The following is a 21,364-nucleotide window of genomic DNA, read 5'->3' on the forward strand; positions in this document are numbered from 1 at the left end:
TGTTATACATAGTGTCATTACTGATGCACTGACTACTAAGTCTAATTAGTGTTTTTTTATTTGTGTTCATGAAATGGTTGTATATCTAAAAGTTGTTTACCTTTCCTGCTTTGATTTTTCTATAAATAAAAAAGGTCCATAATCTCAGTGCTGACCAAGGCATATTATTGTAATGTTTTATTAAGGTATAAATAATAAAAAATGCTATAAAAAATTCTGCATAGTGCACCAGACATATCCACAAGATTTTCAATGAATCAATTTTAACATCATATTTTTTTTGTTTTTGTTTTTTTCTTGCAAAGTCAATATAACTTTTCAAGAACAGGCAGATTTATAATTTCAAGCTTACTGTCTCCCCTTTTTCATGAACCATTATTTTTAGCATGATATTGTATTTATTTAGATGCTTGAATGTATGCACGTTAATCTTTTAATCAGGTATTGCCTATCTAGTCTATATGTTTAAACAGTTTTCCTTGAATGTTTTATTTGGTTCATAAGGGTCTGGATGGGGTTTACAGAAAAAAGAATAAAGGAGCCTGAAATATTAAGAATAGAAATAAAAAGGGCAAACATGTAAGATGAGAGGATTATGCATGGGATGCTGAAATATAAAGATTATTAAAAAAAAATAAAGAATAAAGAATCCCAATCCAGACACTTGTACGTACTTGTTAAAATTATTCATGTTGCTTTGTATAAGTACTGGATTTTGTCCATATTTGATATGTTATATAGATTTCTATTGGTCCATTTGAAATGTCAACTGTATTTTCATTGGCTTGTTCATCAAATTCTACTTGTCTCTGTGTAAACAATATTTTCCTAGATTTTTATTTGCACTTTAAAATTACCACATTTTATTGTAATGTCTATAAAATTCTTGTCTTATTTAATTTTTTTTAAAACTTTTTTTCACAATATGGAAAATGAATGAACTGCAAAAGGGGGAGGGGGGAGTGAAAATATCTATTATGTTATTGCATGAAATTTTTATGAAGATAGAATGCACAAGAATTGTTAAATTGTAATATTAACTGCATGTAATTTTTATCTATAAGGCCACAACAATTTATCTTGTAGTTCTGAAAGTATTGTTTTTGCTCCAGACTTTTGCACCTAAATATTTTCCATACAATTTTTTATTAGATATGCATTAACAGAAATATTAAAACTCCAGCATTTAAGTCATTTTTATACGACCGCAAATTTTGAAAAAATTTTCGTCGTATATTGCTATCACGTTGGCGTCGTCGTCGTCGTCGTCGTCGTCGTCCGAATACTTTTAGTTTTCGCACTCTAACTTTAGTAAAAGTGAATAGAAATCTATGAAATTTTAACACAAGGTTTATGACCATAAAAGGAAGGCTGGTATTGATTTTGGGAGTTTTGGTCCCAACATTTAAGGAATTAGGGGCCAAAAAGGGCCCAAATAAGCATTTTTTTGGTTTTCGCACTATAACTTTAGTTTAAGTTAATAGAAATCTATGAAATTTTGACACAAGGTTTATGACCACAAAAGAAAGGTTGAGATTGATTTTGGGAGTTTTGGTTTCAACAGTTTAGGAATTAGGGGCCAATAAAGGGCCAAAATAAGCATTATTCTTGGTTTTCGCACAATAACTTTAGTTTAAGTAAAAAGAAATCAATGAAGCTTAAACACAATGTTTATGACCACAAAAGATAAGGTTGGTATTGATTTTGGGAGTTTAGGTCCCAACAGTTTAGGTAAAAGGGGCCAAAAAGGGACCCAAATAAGCATTTTTCTTGGTTTTTGCACCATAACGTTAGTATAAATAAATAGAAATCTATGAAATTTAAACACAAGGTTTATGACTATAAAAGGAAGGTTGGTATTGATTTTGGGATTTTTGGTCCCAACAGTTAAGGAAAAAGGGGCCCAAAGGGTCCAAAATTAAACTTTGTTTGATTTCATCAAAATTGTATAATTGGGGTTCTTTAATATGCCGAATCTAACTGTGTATGTAGATTCTTAATTTTTGGTCCCGTTTTCAAATTGGTCTACATTAAGGTCCAAAGGGTCCAAAATTAAACTTAGTTTGATTTTAACAAAAATTGAAACCTTGGGGTTCTTTGATATGCTGAATCTAAAAATTTACTTAGATTTTTGATTATTGGCCCAGTTTTCAAGTTGGCCCAAATCGAGGTCCAAAATTAAACATTGTTTGATTTCATCAAAAATTGAATAATTGGGGTTCTTTGATATGCCAAATCTAACTGTGTATGTAGATTCTTAATTTTTGGTCCAGTTTTAAAATTGGTCTAAATTAAAGTGCAAAGGGTCCAAAATTAAACTAAGTTTGATTTTAACAAAAATTAAATTCTTGGGCCTCTTTGATATGCTGAATCTAAACATGTACTTAGATTTTTGATTATGGGCCCAGTTTTCAAGTTGGTCCAAATCAGGATCTAAAATTATTATATTAAGTATTGTGCAATAGCAAGTCTTTCCAATTGCACAGTATTGTGCAATGGCAAGAAATATCTAATTTCACAATATTGTGAAATAGCCAATTTTTTTTTAATTAAGAGTTATCTTTCTTTGTCCAGTATAGTAAGCAAGAAATATCTGCAAGAATTTTTTTTAATTGGAGTTATCTTTCTTTGTCCAGAATTAACTTAAATCTTTGTTATATACAATATACAATGTATATTCACTTTTTACTACCAACTGATAAATTTAAATAATCTTTACCATTCAGTGATAACAAGCAGTTTTTTTACATCTTAATATTTAATGATGTATTTAAATGAGTACTAATTGTTGCAAACTCCATTAGAATATTTTAATTGAAATTAGTTTTGGAATAAGGGAAAGGGGGATGTGATTAAAAAATTGGGTTCAATTTTTCTCATTTGAAATTTCATAAATAAAAAGAAAATTTCTTCAAACATTTTTTTGAGAGGATTAATATTCAACAGCATAGTGAATTGCTCTAAGAGAAAACAAAAATTTTAAGTTCATTAGAACACATTCATTCTGTGTCAGAAACCTATGCTGTGTCAACTATTTAATCACAATCCAAATTTAGAGCGGAATCCAGCTTGAATAGTGTGTCCATACTTGCCCCAACCGTTCAGGGTTCAACCTCTGCGGTCGTATAAAGCTACGCCCTGCGGAGCATCTGGTTTATTATTTTGCACAGGTCGCTTTTTCATCTTTTATATAATAAACTAAAATATCAAACTTGTTAACAACAAAAAAAAGAAGATGACACTAAATAGTTTTCAAATTGCAACAGTTCATATTATGATTTTGATGTTATTTGTTATTTAGCATCTTCTGTGAAAGGCAAATTAAAAAAAATACATATTCAAAGTTTTGATAGATAGGATTAAAAGGTATAAATACAAAAAATCGTAACAAATAATTAATTGTAATATATATGTTGATAAAGAGACCAAAAAGAGAAATTTTAAGTTCAATTAGAAAAATGGATATGTTTAATAAAAATCAATTATCTGCTTGAACTTATGAAAGTTAACAATCATTCTGGTGCATGCTTTGTTAGAACTTCAATACTTTTTAAAGAGTAGTCTTAAAAACTAGAAATGAAATTGTTGTGGCCTAAAGCATGATTATCCCTGTTCTGTTGTTATTGTTGAACTTATTTATATTATAATTAGATGTTTACTTATACACATATATGTTTTAAACAGGGTTTGGAATAGGACATAGTGCCAAAGCATAAAAGGGGTCCTCTAAAAATGAAAGAATAAATTCTAAAGACAACTCAAGTATTATATCCAGGTGTTTTAATCATGATCAATATGATTAATCACAATTAAAAACTAGCTCATCTACTTCTACTTCTACTATACAATGACTGCCTTCAACACGTTGAAGTTTACGTCACTTATACATCACTCTTAATGGTAAAAAATGATTTTCTTGTGGCCCATCTTCAAATTTATGTATATACTTCCTTAACATTTACATTTTTCTATGAAATTACCAAACCAATTGTGATTTTAGTCCTATTTCGCTAGACCTTGTTTACTAGGGTCTTGTTTTAGGGCCCAAAACCTCTAAATCAAGGCTCTGTCAAATTATACGCTTGTTGATTATATAGTCAGTATTCATGTACATAGAGTTGGTCATGATTATTTTCATGAGCTTACGAAGGTAAAAGATCCTTCTGCTGTATTTAAGTCCTTATTTGGGGTCTTTGTTTTAGGACCTTAAACCTCTAAAACAAGGCTCTGTCAAATTATATTCTACGCTTGTTGATTATATATTCAGTATTCATGTACATAGAGTTGTTATCAATATACACACATATTATTTTGTGCAATGTATTTTAGGGCTACTACTTTCATGTGTCAAATTCTGTTTACCTCCTTTAAATGTTTATTATTTTTATGGTCAATTAATTTTTGCCTACATAGTGACTGCTTTTAGAGTACTTGAGAAGTTTGGTGTTATAAAGTGATTTTATGGTTTCAATGCTAGAATTTTCTTACATTTCTTTACATATTACAATTCAAAGAAAATAAGAAGATTATTTTGTTTTTCTACAGAAAAATTAAAGCAATGCTGCATATATAAATTGTTCATTGAAGATTTATTGATTAGAAAATTCCTTAAATTTGAAATACTTTTTGTTATAAACGTGATTTGGAATCTTCTGACCTGAATTTTTTAACACACAACAAGTTTGAATGTATAGAAAAAAAGGAAAAAGAATCAATTTAACTTTGATTTACACATAATTTAAAAATGCTGTTGAAAGTTATAGATAAGAACATGTGAGATAAGAACAATTTGTCTCATTGATAAGCTTGAATGAGTGACAACATTCTCTTCTCATGTTTTTGAATTTTCCTTAGCATATTGTATTATCTCATGTTTACAAAAGAAAGTACAGGAATCTACCTTTTTCTATATTTTTTTATTAACTATGCATTATACATTTAACATTTTCTTTTCTTAAATTGTTACTTTGAATTTCTTCGGCAAATATCCATTGTTGACATGTATTTGTGAAGGATAACATGTTACTATTAATCTGAATATCTGTAAGTTTGATTCTGTGAGAAAAATAGGTAACGAGTGCCCTATAGCATTGTTGATCTATTACCAGATAATAAATTGTCAATGGTATTTTTAAATGTACTGTAAAAGTATGCCAGTTATTATTCTATGTAAATATGAGGTAAAAAAAGATAGTTCTTTACAAAGTTGTTAACAAAAAAATAATATTTTTACTTACTTTCAGACAAATCACACAATATTTTAACCTTATTTCCTCTGATTTAATTTACTACTGGAAACGACCAGGTCTTGCAAAAGAGATGGAAATTTAAAACGAGTGTATTTTTTGAAACTTTTGTTTGTTCCTTTTAATCAAATTTCATTTTTGTTTAGAGAAACAGCATTTTGAAAAATAACTCATTAATTTTCTGAGAGGAAAACAAAATAAACACAAGACTCGCTCAATTTTGAGGGTGATGAATTTAAGTTTATTTTATAAGGAAAACATTTTACGTAATAGATCTAGAAAGAATTACTCTATTTCAGAAATTTAGTTTTGAATAAAGCTAAAATTTTAGCATAAGACAATTGAAAAAAAATCTTTACAAGGGGAAATAACTTATGCTGGATTTTTGTTGTGGAAGAAGAAAATCATTATTTTGTGAATTGTCTGGAAGTGTCTCTACTTAATCAGGTCATAATGTGCCAACAAAAACTGTGATTTAATTTAAATTTATTTATTCTGAAACTACTGTTGTGTCTCAATATGTTACTGTAATCAATCAATTCTGAAATTACAGAAAATGCTAATAGAAATATTCTTAGATTCTCACACATCAAGTCCATCATTTACTTCATGCCTTTATTTCCTTATACTGTAATTTCAGACATTATTGCACACATTTATTATTGCGAGTTTGTCATTTTAGACTAAAATGCGATTGTAATTTTGTGCTTTTGTAAAAAATAATTTTTAATTCATATATAAAATTTCAAAACAGTCATATTTTTCGCAATGAGACAATGAAATATTAAAATTGATGCATAAAAGTGGCAGCATGTTTTTTTTTTTTTTTTTTTTTTTTTTTTTTTTTTAAATAATTCACTTGAAAAAGATGAGAATCGAAGAATATTTTTATTAAGGCCTCATTTTAAATTTTGTTATGATTGTAGATACTTGGGAATAATTATAATACATTGTGTTGTATTATTCTTAGGCCTTATTAGGTCATAATTGTTGGAAAGATTTTTAACATGGACAGAAAAAATATGACAGGAAAATAAAAATACATGTGTTCTTAAAAATTTCTGACATCTTGTGCTACACGAGTTTTTATGATTTTTCAAATGAGAGCATGAAATTAAAGGATGTTTCATTTATCAGTTCAAACGAACTTTTTATAACAAGATATTTTAAAGTATTGTCTTTCATTTAATGAAAATAAAGTTTGCAAATTCAACCAATTAAAAAAAAACAATATTGATAGTGCTAAAATTTCTTTATATGATATTTGTTGTGATAGTTGCCAGTTTAAAGAAGTAGTTAAAGTATTTTGTGTTATTTTATTATATTTTCTGCCTTTTACCAAAAATATTTTAAGATCTCAAAATGGACTTATTTAATATTTGTTCAAGTAAATGTTTGTTTACACAGTATGAATTTTCTTTCATCATTTTGTTTCAATTCTTACCTGAGCACCTGCTTTCACCATGTGAACACTTTAATCAGATGTTGTTTGGTTAAACGAATGGAAAATCATATTTGTGTACATACAATATAACACTAAGATTTCCCAATCATACAAGTGGGAAATTGTACCATGAAATAGCACCTCAAGATGTCACTTACAAATCTGTTTATCAGGTCTCGGAAATAAGTTATTATCAATTTCCAAAAAGATTTATGATTTTTAAGCTGATTTTTCATTTACAAAATCTTGTAAATATATCTTTCATTGGTATAAATTTTGTTCAAAGCACGAAAAAGATCTTCAGAAATGTTGAATTTATTTCTTATTAAGAATTTGAATAGTTTAGTATAAATTTCCAAGTATATCAAGTAGTATTTTAATTGAACAGTATTTTCTTTAAAAAAGCAGTGGTGGTAAAATAACTCAGTTTCTGAGGATGAGAAACATATAACTCTTTTATGTCCTTTTATATGTTATTCAAGGTTTATTTGTTTAGATGTTGAATACACCGTTTCCCTTGATTGTTTTCCAAATGATAACTAGAATTTTTTATGTGTCAGCACAAGTTTATTTAAACTTAATTTCAATTAGATTTAAAAAAAAAAAATGTTATTGTGGTTTTATTTAACTTTGAAAAGTTTTGAATTTTACCTCTGTTTTTATTTGTAAAAATCTTTAAGGAGTTACCTCCCCTCAGTCAATTTATTTAGGGAGGTACTTGGTTTTAAGAATAGGGAGTATGAGGCTGAAACTACATAAAAAAGTGCCAACCAAATAATTTAAAAAAAAGAGGAAATAGGGGGGATATAGAATAATGGGTAAATACTACAGAAAAATGGGTTAGCAAAATAGAAAATAGGGAGAAAAAAGAAAAAAAAAGAATAATGGGGTTTTAAAATATACAGAATAAAGAAAAATTATCTTAAAACAAGAATTTGTAAATAAATGACCTTCAATTTATACCCTCATATAAGTGAGGCTAAAGTCTATCAAATAATTACACAAAGTAATGTACAACTATGCCATTGTCAAAAGTTTTATGCATAAATCATAATTTTCATATATTAATATCATTTTATAACATGTTTGAAACAATGAAGGTTGTCACTTTGAAAACAAGTTATTTGTTATAATTAGATTGTCACAAATTATCTTACTGTCAAGATAAATAAAAAATACTGTATAAAAATACATCATCTTGGTCTGCTCTCTATAAATCTGTATGTTGACAGTATTTTTTTTGTAATATTTATAATGTGTCTACCATGACCTATATTTCATGCATGAGTGAATTCAAGCTAAAATTTGGTATGGCATTGATACCTACTGTTGATTTTTGTCATGTGCTTAGTTTGATCAGGGAAGCGGAGAACATACACAAGCATCCATCATTTCATTGTATTTAAAATTAAAAAAAAAAGAGAATACATACATACATATCAATGTGTTTTGTTGTCTTATATCCCAACTCGTCCGACCAAGGAAAAAAATAAAAAGTTTCAGGTCACATATCAGAGAATGTAAGGATCAATGTTACTAAGAATCAGATCTTGTCACATGCATTGCTGTTCTGTATTTGGTGTAGAAGACCTTTTTGGAACCTTGTTGTACTATATTTGGTGTAAAAGACCTTTTTGGATCCTCGTTGTACTATATTTAGTGTAAAAGACCTTTTTGGATCCTCGTTGTACTATATTTAGTGTAGAAGACCTTTTTGGATCCTCGTTGTACTATATTTAGTGTAGAAGACCTTTTTGGATCCTCGTTGTACTATATTTAGTGTAGAAGACCTTTTTGGATCCTCGTTGTACTATATTTAGTGTAGAAGACCTTTTTGGATCCTCGTTGTACTATATTTAGTGTAGAAGACCTTTTTGGATCCTCGTTGTACTATATTTGGTGTAAAAGACCTTTTTGGATCCTCTGTGTATTATATGTCTCTGTTGATATTAATAAAAGTTTGAGCTATAGGTCATTAATAGAGTGATGGAATTACAACAAAAAAAAACATCTATATGTTGAAATATACAGTATTTCTGTTAAATTGGCCTCAGTGGCTGAGTGTTTAAGTAGTTCCATAGCTGTAATCACTAGCCAGCCAACACTGAGTTTGAACCCTCTTGTGCAGGTGCACCCAATTTCATTCTCAATCCAGGAGTATCAGGTCTTCCACCAAAGGTTAGTGGTTTTCTCTGGGGGGAACTCTGAGACTTCCTCCACCATTAAAACTGACACCCACGAAATAACACAATACTGCTGAAACTGGCATCAAGCACTTATCAATCATTCAAATTTTGAACAAATGCCTTTATGTATAGCATCAAATTGCTAGAATTCAAAAAATGTGTGAACAATTGATCGAAAACTAAAAAGATTTGCAATATCATTTAACAGTACTGACAACTAGTTACTGCACCATTGGCTGTATAGCCAGCCAAGGTCGTTAAAAACTTCCATTTATTGTTACTGTACCAGATGTTAATTTCGAGAATTAGATTGAATCAGAGACATAATATGTCTCTGGTTGAATTGAGTGGTGCCCGAGGCTAACATTTTCTTCAAAGTCTAAAAACTTCATACAAAGAGTGAAGAACTGATTAAACCAAATTGAACATCAAAAGGATCACGTACAGAGGAGACTCTTATTTAAAACAAGAATACAAATTGGAATACTTAAATATTAAGGGGGTTTGGATTCGTCACATTTTGGCTCAACTTATCCAACGATGCCAGTGGTAGCTATATAGATAGACGAACCAGTTGGAAGAAAAAAACGAAACTACCTATTATTCTGTTTATCGGTAATTATGACGTCACATAATGTATTGCCTAATATTTCCAGTGATACAGCCCACAGGCGCTTGGGTCTATGATACAGATTTTTTTTTTTTTTTTTTTTTTATTAAAATATTCAATTTTCTCTATTTATAATACATATCTATCACTCCTGTGCATGTCTCACCTAGTTTCGAGTGATTTAAACGACCCAGAGAAAATATCAAATTTTACTATCCATACTAAGAAACAAATTTCTTAGTATGAAGTTTTTAGACTTTGAAGAAAATGTTAGCCTCGGGCACCACTCATACTAAGAAACAAATTTCTTAGTATGGATAGTAAAATTTGGTATTTTCTCTGGGTCGTTTAAATCTCTCGAAACTACACAATGTAGGTGAGACATGCACAGGAGTGATAGATATGTATTATAAATAGAGAAAATTGAATATTTTAATAAAAAAAAAAAAAAAAAAAAAAATCTGTATCATAGACCCAAGCGCCTGTGATACAGCCAGTACGTTGATACTCGAAAATGTTAGGCAGTAAGATCAGAGGGAAAATATATGAATTACCGATAAAACGCTTTATGTAGTTTCATCAAAAGATTTGGAGACATCATTTTAAATGAATGATATTCTGACTTATGTCCTTGACCTCGTTTCTTGAGCTCACCTTGCTTAATTTCCAATTCATTTAACTTATTACTTGTGTCTGTCGTTGTTTGTTTTCTAAAACCACTGTCCAAATTTAACCAAATTGACCCACAATCATCATTGGGGTATCTAGTTTGTTAAAGTATCTGATGACCCCAGTCTGCCAACCAATTTGGCCGACATGACTAATTTAAATAGAACAAAGCGGTAAAATGCAAGTTTTGTCTTTTATCATGAAAATTGGTATAGAGAAAAATCTTACAGGGACAGAAATGTTCAGATTTTTGATTTACCTTCTATCACTGCACACAAAGGGAGACAAACTCAACCTATCCAATGAACTATTTGCGTGAACTTTCCTTCACGAAATGGCGACTTTGACAAGTACCGATTATTCTAATGATTTCGACGTTAATTGGTATGTTGACTCGTACTATTCTGCAGTTTCTGGATGTCATGAAGAAGGAGATTTCCTAACCTTTGTATTAATGGCACTGCATGATATCTTCAAAGCAGGTAATATAAGTTAAATCTGTAATATCCTGTATTGTGTATTTTATATATTGTGTAATGTACACAAGTGTGGACACATATCAATGTGGATAGTATGTTTGGATGTTTCAGTGTTTTCTTTATGCACACACGACATCAAAACGTCTGATGGATTTTGTGTTGTTGACTACTTTCTATTAAACATATTTTTTAAGTCGTATCAAATAACTGTATACGGGACATCTCCGAAAAGGACTGAGCATATTTATATCCCCGCTTTTTAACTGTTTTGTCTCTGTCCGTCCGTCCGTCCGTCAGTCCATCAGACTGTCCGTCTGTCCGTCCCATTAATATTTTTCGTCGTTTCTTTCTCACGAACTACAATACATGGAGCATATTTTGTGGTCATGACGCTCTGATTTTAATGGTCAATTGCAATCTGGACCTCAACGTCCTTAAACAGTTTTTAATATTTATTTTAGGGTACTTTGGGTTTTTTCCTAGTTAAAACCCCTGACCCTACCTTACCTCTGTGTCTTTACCCCCTTCAAAGGAGAACCACACAGTTTCTGTGTGTTGAACAGGTGCTTTGGGTGGCGGTGCTCATTATTTACATTGGTGCTGTGTCTGTGGGTCCCATCACAACAATTTATCCATGAATTTCATGTTCAGTGTTCATACGAAATTACTATATTGTGATAAAAGTATATGTACGGTAAAATCTAAAAGTATGTCCACTATCACTATGCATCTGTAGGCAATCCGATGCTTTAAGACCCAAAGTCAATGGTATCCCTACCCCTCCCCCTCTCCATGCTAGCTTATCTTCTACGATGTGCCTCTAAGTCTTTTCGTCCAACAGTACATTTCTCTTTATGTGCAGTTCGAAGAAAAGGTTTCTGGAATGGTTTTCCATACGGGCTACGCTGGCTGAGTTATGTCTATTTAGGTTGATGAATTTTGCACTGTCGAGGAGCATTTGCATTTGCGTTGTAATGTCCAAGTCATGGAACCTTATGGTATTATTCATTTCATTTTGCCATATGTCATCCACCTCTTTACGTATCACCGTTCTAACGGACTGTAACTTCTCGCATTGCATTACAAAATGTTCTAGCGTTTCCTCCTGTAACCCACAAAGCAGGCAGGTCGGGTCTGTTTCTTGTCTGTAGAATTGAATCCGTTTTGTTTGAAGTACATAAGTTCCAGTAATAAGGCGTAATCTGGTAGGGATTCTGCTATTGTCTAGAGCGGAGTGACTCTCATGTTGGAGGATTGGGTGAAGTTTTCCCTTGATGAGGTTTTGATTGCTCAGGTACTTTAGGCCCAAGTATAGTTCGGACATTTGTACAGTTTTGATGCTCCAGTATTTCATCACAGCGTTCTTTATCAATGTGATCCACTGAGTTTTCTTTGATGGGTTGGCCAAGTAGGTGTTCGCTTCGTTGATATCGTATAGACGTAGCAACTTTTTGACGTGTATGAACCAACTATTACTATCCTCACTGTAGACTGTCAGTTGTCTCCTGGTAAGCTTTTTCTCGGTACTCTCTTCTGATTGATGGCAGATATTGTTAAAGAAAGTTAGCGTCTTAATGTGAATTTGGGCTTCAACCGGAAGAATTCCTGTGAGTATGTAGACTGCTGGATCAGGGCATCTTGTTGGCAGCGATAATATCTGTTTAAGCATTCTTTTTTGGAAGATCTCAAGTTGTTCAAGTGGGATGGGGTTAGTAGTTCCATTCCATATAGTAGGACAGGGAGTATATACGTCTTGTAGATATGCAGTAGCGATTCAGGGTCCAAGCCATTGTGTCCATGAAACCCGGCTCCAAGTAGGCTGTATGCACTCCTTCTTGCCTTTGTTATATTTTGGTTGGTGTTGCTTTGTATATTGTTCTTCCGAGTTGCAGTTCTGATGATCCCAAGGTGTGTAGCCTGCTCAACATCAAGCATAGGTGTGTTACCCATCATCAGTTGTCTTCTTCCATTTTGGTGTTATTGCTGTTTCCGCTTATTTTAATTACTACACTTTTCTTTGGCTGCAGCTGGTATCCTTCTGAGTTGGCAAAATCAAGGGCCATGTTGACCATAATTTGAGCATCAGCTGATTGCGTACTCAACATTGCGATATCATCTGCACATCCGGTGTTGTTTGTGTTGACATTCCCTATAGTCATGCCGTAGGTTGTATTTTGGAAGTGGTCTAACAGAGGGTTGATGTATAACTTGTACAGGTCTGTACGCAGTATGCCTCCTTGCCTGACACCCATGCCTACTGTGAAACGCTCTGAAGTTTTTCCGGACCATTTTATGCTACTTTCTGCGTTTTGATGAAGACTCCTAATGATTGTCCATGTCCTGTCTTGAATCCCAGCATGATATACCCTGCGGAATAGATGTGAGTGCACCACAGTGTCAAAGGCAGCTTTTGCGTCCAGCAAGACTAGGTAACCGTTTTGCTTTTTTTCCGGGAGAATTCGGCACATTTCCTCCACAGGTAGGGCTGCATTCATCTATCGTTTCTTGGTTTACCAGTTTGCAGATATTGCTTATTTCCATTTCCACTTGAGAGTGGTACTCCGGTTGACCATGATTGTGCTAAATAGCATCCTACGTTAAAGCTTAATTCTGTAGTGTATCAATCAAACTCGGCATTGATAAAAAACTGAGAAAAAGTGGCTAATAATTACATCGCTCATCTTTGTGATGATCTTATATTTCAAGATTAGGTAATACAAACCATATTTTTAGAATACCTATGACATAATGTTGTTCAGTTAATTAACTACTCCACGAGTTTCAAGTGGAGCGACAGAAAAGTAAAAAATACATATAACTGTAAACAAGTTCTATGAAATACTATTTTTTTTTATCAAAAGCAGAACAAGGGGGAGGGGGAGGCTGTACCACTTTCTAAAACAATGGTCTCTGATAACTTCAGACACGTGGCTACTTTCGATTTTACGGAGGGGATTGGAGATTCAGTTTCTAGATCAGCCACCTCTTTCTCCTGTTTCAACCAATCTGTCAATGACAGAGGATTCTCGAAATCAGTTGTTACAAGACGAAGGAAACATTCCTATTCAGAAGGGTGTGTTGGAGAAGATAAATAATCTTTTTCATCTAGGTTTTTATTCCCGGCTGTTCTTGTTTCCCAAGATGAACGGAAAATGAGACTGGTTCTAGATCTTTCTGTTCTCAATCAGAACCTGGTAGTCCCACATTTCAAAATGCAAACTAACAGGTCAATCAATTCATTCAGAAATTTGTCCAACTTCTCTAGATCTGATGGACGCCTATTTTCACATCCCTATTTCTCACAAGTTTCGTTATTTCCTGAGACTGGTTTGGGCAGACAAGGTTTACAGTAACTGTTTCAAGGCTATGTATTTACACCTGGCTATTGCACTCCTAATTTTTAACATATTTTACCAGGATTTTTCCGACGGTAGTGTCTTATCTCCATACTCAGACAGATCTCCATACTCAGACAGTACTCATTCACTCCTATATAGACTATTCTCTTATCTCTTCTGGAGCAAGTCACCGATTCGGACATCCTTTTACTCCCGAGACTGTTTTTTTTTTTATTTCATGGGACAAATCAGAGAAAATTCTTAGTCAGAGTTTGAATTTCCTGGGAGAACATTTTCTGACAGATTTGGGTCTAGTGCTTCCTCCAGAAGAGAAGGTAATCAAGGTACGTCAGTTCTGTTAGTCAATACACTGACTCAGTTTTCATCTGTCCCAGCTCGTTAATTTCTTTAGATGGTCGGTTTCTTGTTTTCAACCATGGACGTCATTCCACTAGGACCTCTACACATTCGTCCAATCCAGTGGTATCTGTCGGAGTTTTCTCTCCTTCATTTTCAGGCTGTGATTCAGGGTCATTCACTACCGATTGCCACGGACAACTCCATTGAAGTGGCTTATCTTCAGAATTAAGGGGAAACTCGTTCCTTTTCTCTGTATTATCTAAGGAAGGAAGTTATTCTTCGATGTCACAGTCTCGATATAATTCTGTCAATGAGACATGTTCCAGGCAGTCAAAATCCAGTGGACACGGAATGGAAAATTCATCCATCAGTGTTTCAGGAGATCATTCTTCATTAGGATCGTCCTCACATAGATCTTTCTGCCACCAGTCTGAATCACAAGTTGGAGACTTACGTTTCTCCCATTCCAGACGAGAAAGCATGGGCAGTAGATGCTATGACCCTATCTTGGAAGGGAATGTTCAGTTACATGTTCCCTACCTTTTGTCTTCTTCCCAAAATCTTGCACACAATTTAAAGGGGTCTTTACAAGACCATTCTTGATGTCATGCCTCTTCATTGTGACAACCTCTATTCTTTCGGTCTTTTAGCTGCTGGTCAATAGGTTATTTTTTCTCCTCCTAGTATGGGGATTCATTGCTACGTTAAATTATGTTATTATCTTATTTTATGAAGGTGAGGTATTTAATTTAATAAAAATCTAATTTTTAGAATTACAATTCAGTTTTGTAAATTAAATACTAACCTTCATAAATCAGAGGTTCCCCTACCCTTCCGACCCCCTTAGTGCCTGGCATTTAAAGGAACAAATGATAAAGGTTTATGACGCGCAGGTGTCAGGTGGGAGAGGTTGTCACGGGGTCATGGTTCTCTTTTCTGGTTAGTTTCCGGTTGAATAATGCAGCGAGTGGACTGATATCTATTTTTTTTAAAGTGAGTATTTAATTTACAAAATAAAATTTTAATTCTAAAAATTTGATTTTTGGCCTTTGTCGTTTTCCTGAATATAGATGTGCCTAGAGGTGCGATAAGTACGCACGTGACATATTTTTACAGTGTTTGTTTTTTTAAAATTAACCATCAACTACAAAAACGTTTTTTGTTGTCGTCTTTACCCGGACTATTTGTATGTTTCTTTGTGTGTCTTTGTTCTTCTTTTTCTTTCAATACAGAGTCGGATTCGTCTTGAGTGTAAAATGACTCTTGCTCGTAAAATTATGGGGCCTTACCTCCTCAATTATCAAAACCAGCAGTAACTATTTACAATAATTATTATTTACAAAATAAAACTTTACACATCTGGGATCTACGGAGTTCTAGGTGCGAGAAGCTCCTGTCAAGGCCTTTGGCAGGATGGTAAGGCTGGCCTTGAACTCTTCTAGTGTAGCTGCTGTTGTGTCTGTTCCATAATTTCCCTGGTTGATCTTTGGAAGAAGGAGTACCTGTACTGGTCTTTTAGAGTACGCTGTTGGTGTATGCGGTGGCATCTTCTGTTACGTAAATCTCCAGCTTTGTAATAGTTTGAAGGGTAAATATCTACCAATCTATTGTAAATCTTGTAGGCCAAAGTGAGGCGGTCTTTGCAGCGGCGATCTTTAAAAGGCTCCCATCTTAGTTTCTCAATTAAAAAACTGACACAACCTGGGGATACGTCTTGGTATTCATGGAAAACGAACCTAGCTGCCCTTCTCTGTACTTGCTCTAGGTCTTTTTCAAGGTTTTGCTAGTAAGGGTCCCATATGGAGGAGGCGTATTCAAGGGTTGGTCTGACCATAGTGGTGTAGGCATTAGCTTTGACTTCTGGTTTACACCGTCCTTGTTTCCTTCTCAGGAAGCCTAGTGTCCTTGATGCTTTACCTACCGTCTGGTTGATATGTGTCTTCTACTGTAGGTCGTGATTTATGGCGACTCCAAGGTATTTTCTATGCTCAACTACATCTAAGGTGTGGCCATGTAGTTGGTAGTTTCTTATAAGTGGGTTTGTTTTGTTGGTTATCAGTATCACGATGCACCTCTCGGGATGGCAATTCATCTGCCATCGTTACTCCCACTCTTGGAGTTTGTTGACGTCGTTTGGTAGTGTCTCGCTATGCTTTAGGTTTTTTTTTTAATTTTCCTATAAACTAGGCAATCGTCTTCAAATAACCTTGCCTCATAAGTTGTTTATTGTGGCAGGTCGTGATTATAAGCCAGGAATAATAGGGGTCCAATGACTGTCCCCTGAGATGACATCTAGGGGTCGGATATATGCCCTTCCAGTAGTACGGCATGTGTTCTCTTGCTTAGGAAGTCTTGTATCCACTTGAGTGTTACTTTACGTATTCTGTAGTAGTCCATCTTTTGTTGTATCTTTACACAGTTATGTGGCTGTTGGGTACAATTTATTGTCAAATTGTCCTGTAAAGCTCGTACTTAAGTGAAGTTTTGAAATTGGTGTCAGATACATACAGGTTTGGACTCCTCAGTTTTTCCATACCTTACAAGGTAAAATATTTTCCCTCATAACACCCATTTATCTTCATATAAGAATCAAGATGAAGACATGTCCCTAAAAGGGATTCGGGCGTATATAATTGCCATTTCATCTAAATTTTAGATATATTATTGCACAAAATATTATCTTTCCAGGCAATGTCCATGGAACAACTTTGTTAGATATTGGCACTGGTCCAACAATTCACAGCGTCATTAGTGCATGTCCATACGTACAAAATATAATACTTTCGGATTATTCACAAGTTAATAGAGAAGCCTTGCAGAAGTGGAAAGATGAAAAAGAACAGACCGGAAGTGCATTATGTCAATTTGTACTCGACCTTGAAGGTGGAAAGATTCAGTAAGTGTGCATTAATAGTTAATTCGCTGTTGCAGAATCGACTGCATTCTGGGTAATGTTTTCAAACGCATACACTTAAGCGATGAGATGGGTAAAAAACGTACTCAACAATCGATAGTCAACCAATGGTCTTACTTTATTTTCATTTTGGCGTTCGAAAAAAACCAAAACAACTACCCTTTGAGCGTGTAAATATCAAAAGCATTTGTACTGTAATAAATCGGGAGAGCTTATTTACATTGCACATCATGTATGAATGCACGTGCTTCCCATAAAAAATCACTCCTTTGCACAGGAAATCAGTCGAAAATCTAAATATAACTCGTATTTTCATAGTTGTAACATTTGAGAGAAATTATAAGAATTAAATGATTCTTTTGTAACTTTACAGGGATGTCAAATTGTCGATTTAGCGCGTATGTTTAATATAAAAGGCAAAACAAAATATGCTTTCATCAATGCTTTTGTATCCCAGTAAACTTGCCAAAAAAGAACATTGAATTTTTAATTAATGTTCATTTAACGATTGAAGATATAAATTGTTTTTTTTTATATTTAAGATATAAGAATTCGCTCCTAAATTTTTCTATGTATTTCAGCAAGACAGTCGCTGAACGATTTGAAGAGATTCGCCAGAAAACCAAAGAGATACTTCCGGTTGATGTGAACAAATGGCCTCCTTTACAGCTTGGAGACGATTGCCCTGATATAATTGTCTCAAGTCTTTGTTTTGAAGCAGCATGCCTAGAGGTTACAGACTACAAGAAAATAGTTCAGAACGTTGGTAGTCTTATGACCCCAGGCTGCCAGTTCGTTATAGTCGGAGTATTAGACCAGACATTTTACAGAGTTGGTAAATTCAAGTTTTCTTGTTTGAAAATATCCGAGTCTGATTTAAAAGCAGTTTATGCAACAAATGGATTTGAAATAAAGTCTTGGAAAGAATATATTCCTCCGCCAAGAAATGCAGAGGAAGCTGAATTTTCGGATTTCCAGAAAGCGTTTGTAATGCATGCAGTCAAAGTAAAATAACTCGATCAAAAGAGGAACTTGATTGACCTGTGCAACATAGCAATCCGAAAAGACTAGACAAATTTAGTTCACACCAAATTAGATAACAATAACTATTCTGGCTTCACTGCTAACACAATTTAGTTGGTACTTTATCAGTTAACACTATGTATTTTCGCTTCTATAGTGCATCATGTTAGTTCACCCATAATTAGTTTACACTCTGAATTACACCTTCAATACAACGACAACTTAGATCACACCAAATTAGTTAATACTAGCTTCAAAAAGCGTGCTACCTTCTAGCTTATATGAATATTTGAGTCATTGTATTGTTACGTCAACAATTCACCTTTGAATTGTCACCAACAAAAGACAAAAATCAACAAGATTTTTTATTCAATTTTTCAAGAAATATTATACAAATTGAAATGCAACTTAACTTTTTTTAAAAACATCTGTATGTCCGATCCTTTATCCGGAATTCAAGATCTTCTCCTAATTTTTGCGGAATCCAAACATTATGTCCAATAAGTTCCCAACGTAACTAGTATGATGTAGATTTACCTTTAAATAAAGGCAATAGTAGTATACCACTGTTCAATAGTCATAAATCGATTTAACTGAAACAAATCCGTCATAAACCAAAACAAAGGGAAACAACTATTTGCGATTACTATAAACTTATGTTTAACTGTTTTATAATTAATAGTCAGTATATGTATATAGTTACCACAGAAATGTCTAGAAAACTATAGAAGGGAAACTTCTAGAAAACTGTAGAAGGAAAACTTCTAGAAAACTGCAGAAGGGAAACTTCTAGAAAACTTTTAGAAGGGAAACTTCTAGAAAACTGTGGAAGTTTAAAAGAGATGCGAAAGAAACCAGAGGGACAGTCAAACTCATTAATTGATAATAAACTGACAACGCAATGGCTAAAACATAAAAAGACAAACAGATAAACAGACAAATAATAGTACAAAAGACACATAGAAAACTTAAAACTAAACAACATGAACCCCACCAAAAACTGGGGGTGATCTCAGGTGCTCCGGAAGATAAGCAGATCCTGCTTCAAATCATCTCTTTTGTCATGAAGTTTGTTTTCCACCATCCCCTATTGTCAATTTCTAGATGTAAGTCAATATATGAGGCTGACTTAACTGTCTGTTATATCCTTTATGTGTTGTTCGATTGGATAGATGCGCTCAACATAGTCAACATTTTTAATTACTTAGTGAGAGTGTATCATCTATAAAGCGGAAAGTAAAGTTAAAGGATATTGCTTACTTCTTCATTTCTTATCTTTCTTCCTAAGAAGTTCCTGTATGTTAGCCTCGTAATAATAAGGTAAGGACACAAGTCGGCATGTCAACAGTCTGTTGAAAAACATGCCCCCATAGTAACACATATGTTTGTCAATCAAGAAATCAAGCATATTGAAAATGTAAGTTTTAGAGATTTTTTTGTTTAAATTAGATTGATTCTTTCCAATGTAGGATTTATCCCTCCTCAAGACCCGATACTTGTATCTTGGTACTAGGATGTTAATTTGACACGCCAAACGTTCGTTTCGTCTATATTAGACTCATTAGTGACGCTCAGATTAAAATAGTTGCAAAACAAAAAAGTTTTGACAAATATACTAAGTTAATCTATGCATGGAATATAAAAAAATCCTTTTTGGTAAACAGAAAAGAAAAAAAATATAACTATATAACTGATATTCATGTCAAAACCAAAGTGCTGACTACTGGGCTAGAGAAACCCTCGGGGACGAAACGTGATTTGCTTTTTCCAAAGCGTTTTGACAATTATCACTCCAGATGAATTTGCCGTAATAGATAAATAAGTCAACGATTGAACAAAAGTGACAACAATTTGAATAGAATTTCCTGTAAAATTCAATCATACCTAAATATCTCATGAGTTTGTTTTTTTTTTATTTGTAGGAGGAGGAAATTAGTAATAACATCCACTTTAGGTATAATAGGTTACACCTGCCTTTGGTCAACTGTATGCCCTAAATAATAAAAGTAGTCTGCAACTTTTACCAAAATTAACAGTCAAATTTCATTGTAACAATCTACGAAAAGTATCATATAAAATCCTCTTCACAGTTTTTACTACATACAATAAGATACCCAATATAAGCATAAAAACAAAAGTCTAAATCATTTATAAAATTATTGGTCATCCTTCGAGGAGTAGCTGGAGCACTTTTCATACCAAAAGGGATGACAGTATACAGAAATAAGCTGTGTGCTGTGACATTTTAAGAGCCTGCTGAGTCAAGAGCACATGTCAGTAACCTATTAATAAATCAAATTTGCCCAAAATTTTTAAGTGTCCAATGTTATACAGTCTTCTATCCTTGGAATCGAATAGGAATCAGATTTTGAAACAGAATCAACTTTTCTGAAATGAATTATTAAACGAAAGGTTTTCTCTGCTTTTGGCACAAGGAGACGTAGACATAGAAAGCTCCGTTCACTGTAACTCAGCTCAAAATATCATTGTCAAGCATATTATCTAATTTCTTGTCTCAAAAATACAAGTTGAACGGATTGAGGCGGTAAACATGGTAAACATGTTGCTTTTTTGGAAAAGCATTACCTTCATAGACATCATGAAAAGAAGCATAATTATGTCAGTTTAACATTGAAGGCCATAATTATGAGTTTAGGTGCCAATGTTTTAATGCAATGAAATGTAGGATTAATTACCAACAACTGTCAAAATTCAAAGGAATATTTTTTTCGACCTATTTTTGGATGCAACAGGACCTGATGTACTATGATCAGGTGGTATTGCACATATCCAATAAGAATATAACTGTATTGTAGTTGAGCTCCGATGGCATCAATTGGTGATTTGATGGTCGCAAATTAGGTTTACTAGCACACATTATTGGAGCCATAAAGGGGTATTTGTGACCATCAAATCATCAATTGATACTATCGGAGCTTTTAAATTAGTAAATTTAATCAAACTGACAGAAAGGGACATCAAATTATACATTTAAAATCAGTCATGTGTGTTCTGGCCTTGTGCGTACATTTTCATAGCATATATTATATGAAAATTGGGGATGTTATCCAAACAAAATGACAATACAAACAATC

The 21,364-nt window shown here is 33.2% G+C and overlaps 1 protein-coding gene across 1 annotated transcript; it reads left to right on the forward strand.

Moving 5' to 3' along the window:
- Positions 1 to 10,454: 10,454 nt before the first annotated feature.
- Positions 10,455 to 18,282, forward strand: LOC134694734 (nicotinamide N-methyltransferase-like). The gene is made up of 3 exons (XM_063555780.1): positions 10,455 to 10,637; positions 17,021 to 17,228; positions 17,828 to 18,282. Exons 1-3 carry the CDS (start codon positions 10,490 to 10,492, stop codon positions 18,258 to 18,260), a joined length of 789 nt encoding a protein of 262 aa, XP_063411850.1. The 5' UTR covers positions 10,455 to 10,489; the 3' UTR covers positions 18,261 to 18,282.
- Positions 18,283 to 21,364: the final 3,082 nt, after the last annotated feature.

This window comes from Mytilus trossulus, chromosome 13 (genome assembly GCF_036588685.1).
Source record: "Mytilus trossulus isolate FHL-02 chromosome 13, PNRI_Mtr1.1.1.hap1, whole genome shotgun sequence".
In the NCBI taxonomy this organism is placed as follows: Eukaryota; Metazoa; Mollusca; class Bivalvia; order Mytilida; family Mytilidae; genus Mytilus; species Mytilus trossulus.

Coding starts and splice junctions, on each gene's coding strand:
- LOC134694734 (XM_063555780.1), top strand. CDS start 10,490: ATGGCGACTTTGACAAGTACCGATTATTCTAATGATTTCGACGTTAAT. Junction 10,638..17,020: donor GCATGATATCTTCAAAGCAG/GTAATATAAGTT, acceptor TTATCTTTCCAG/GCAATGTCCATGGAACAACT. Junction 17,229..17,827: donor CTTGAAGGTGGAAAGATTCA/GTAAGTGTGCAT, acceptor TATGTATTTCAG/CAAGACAGTCGCTGAACGAT.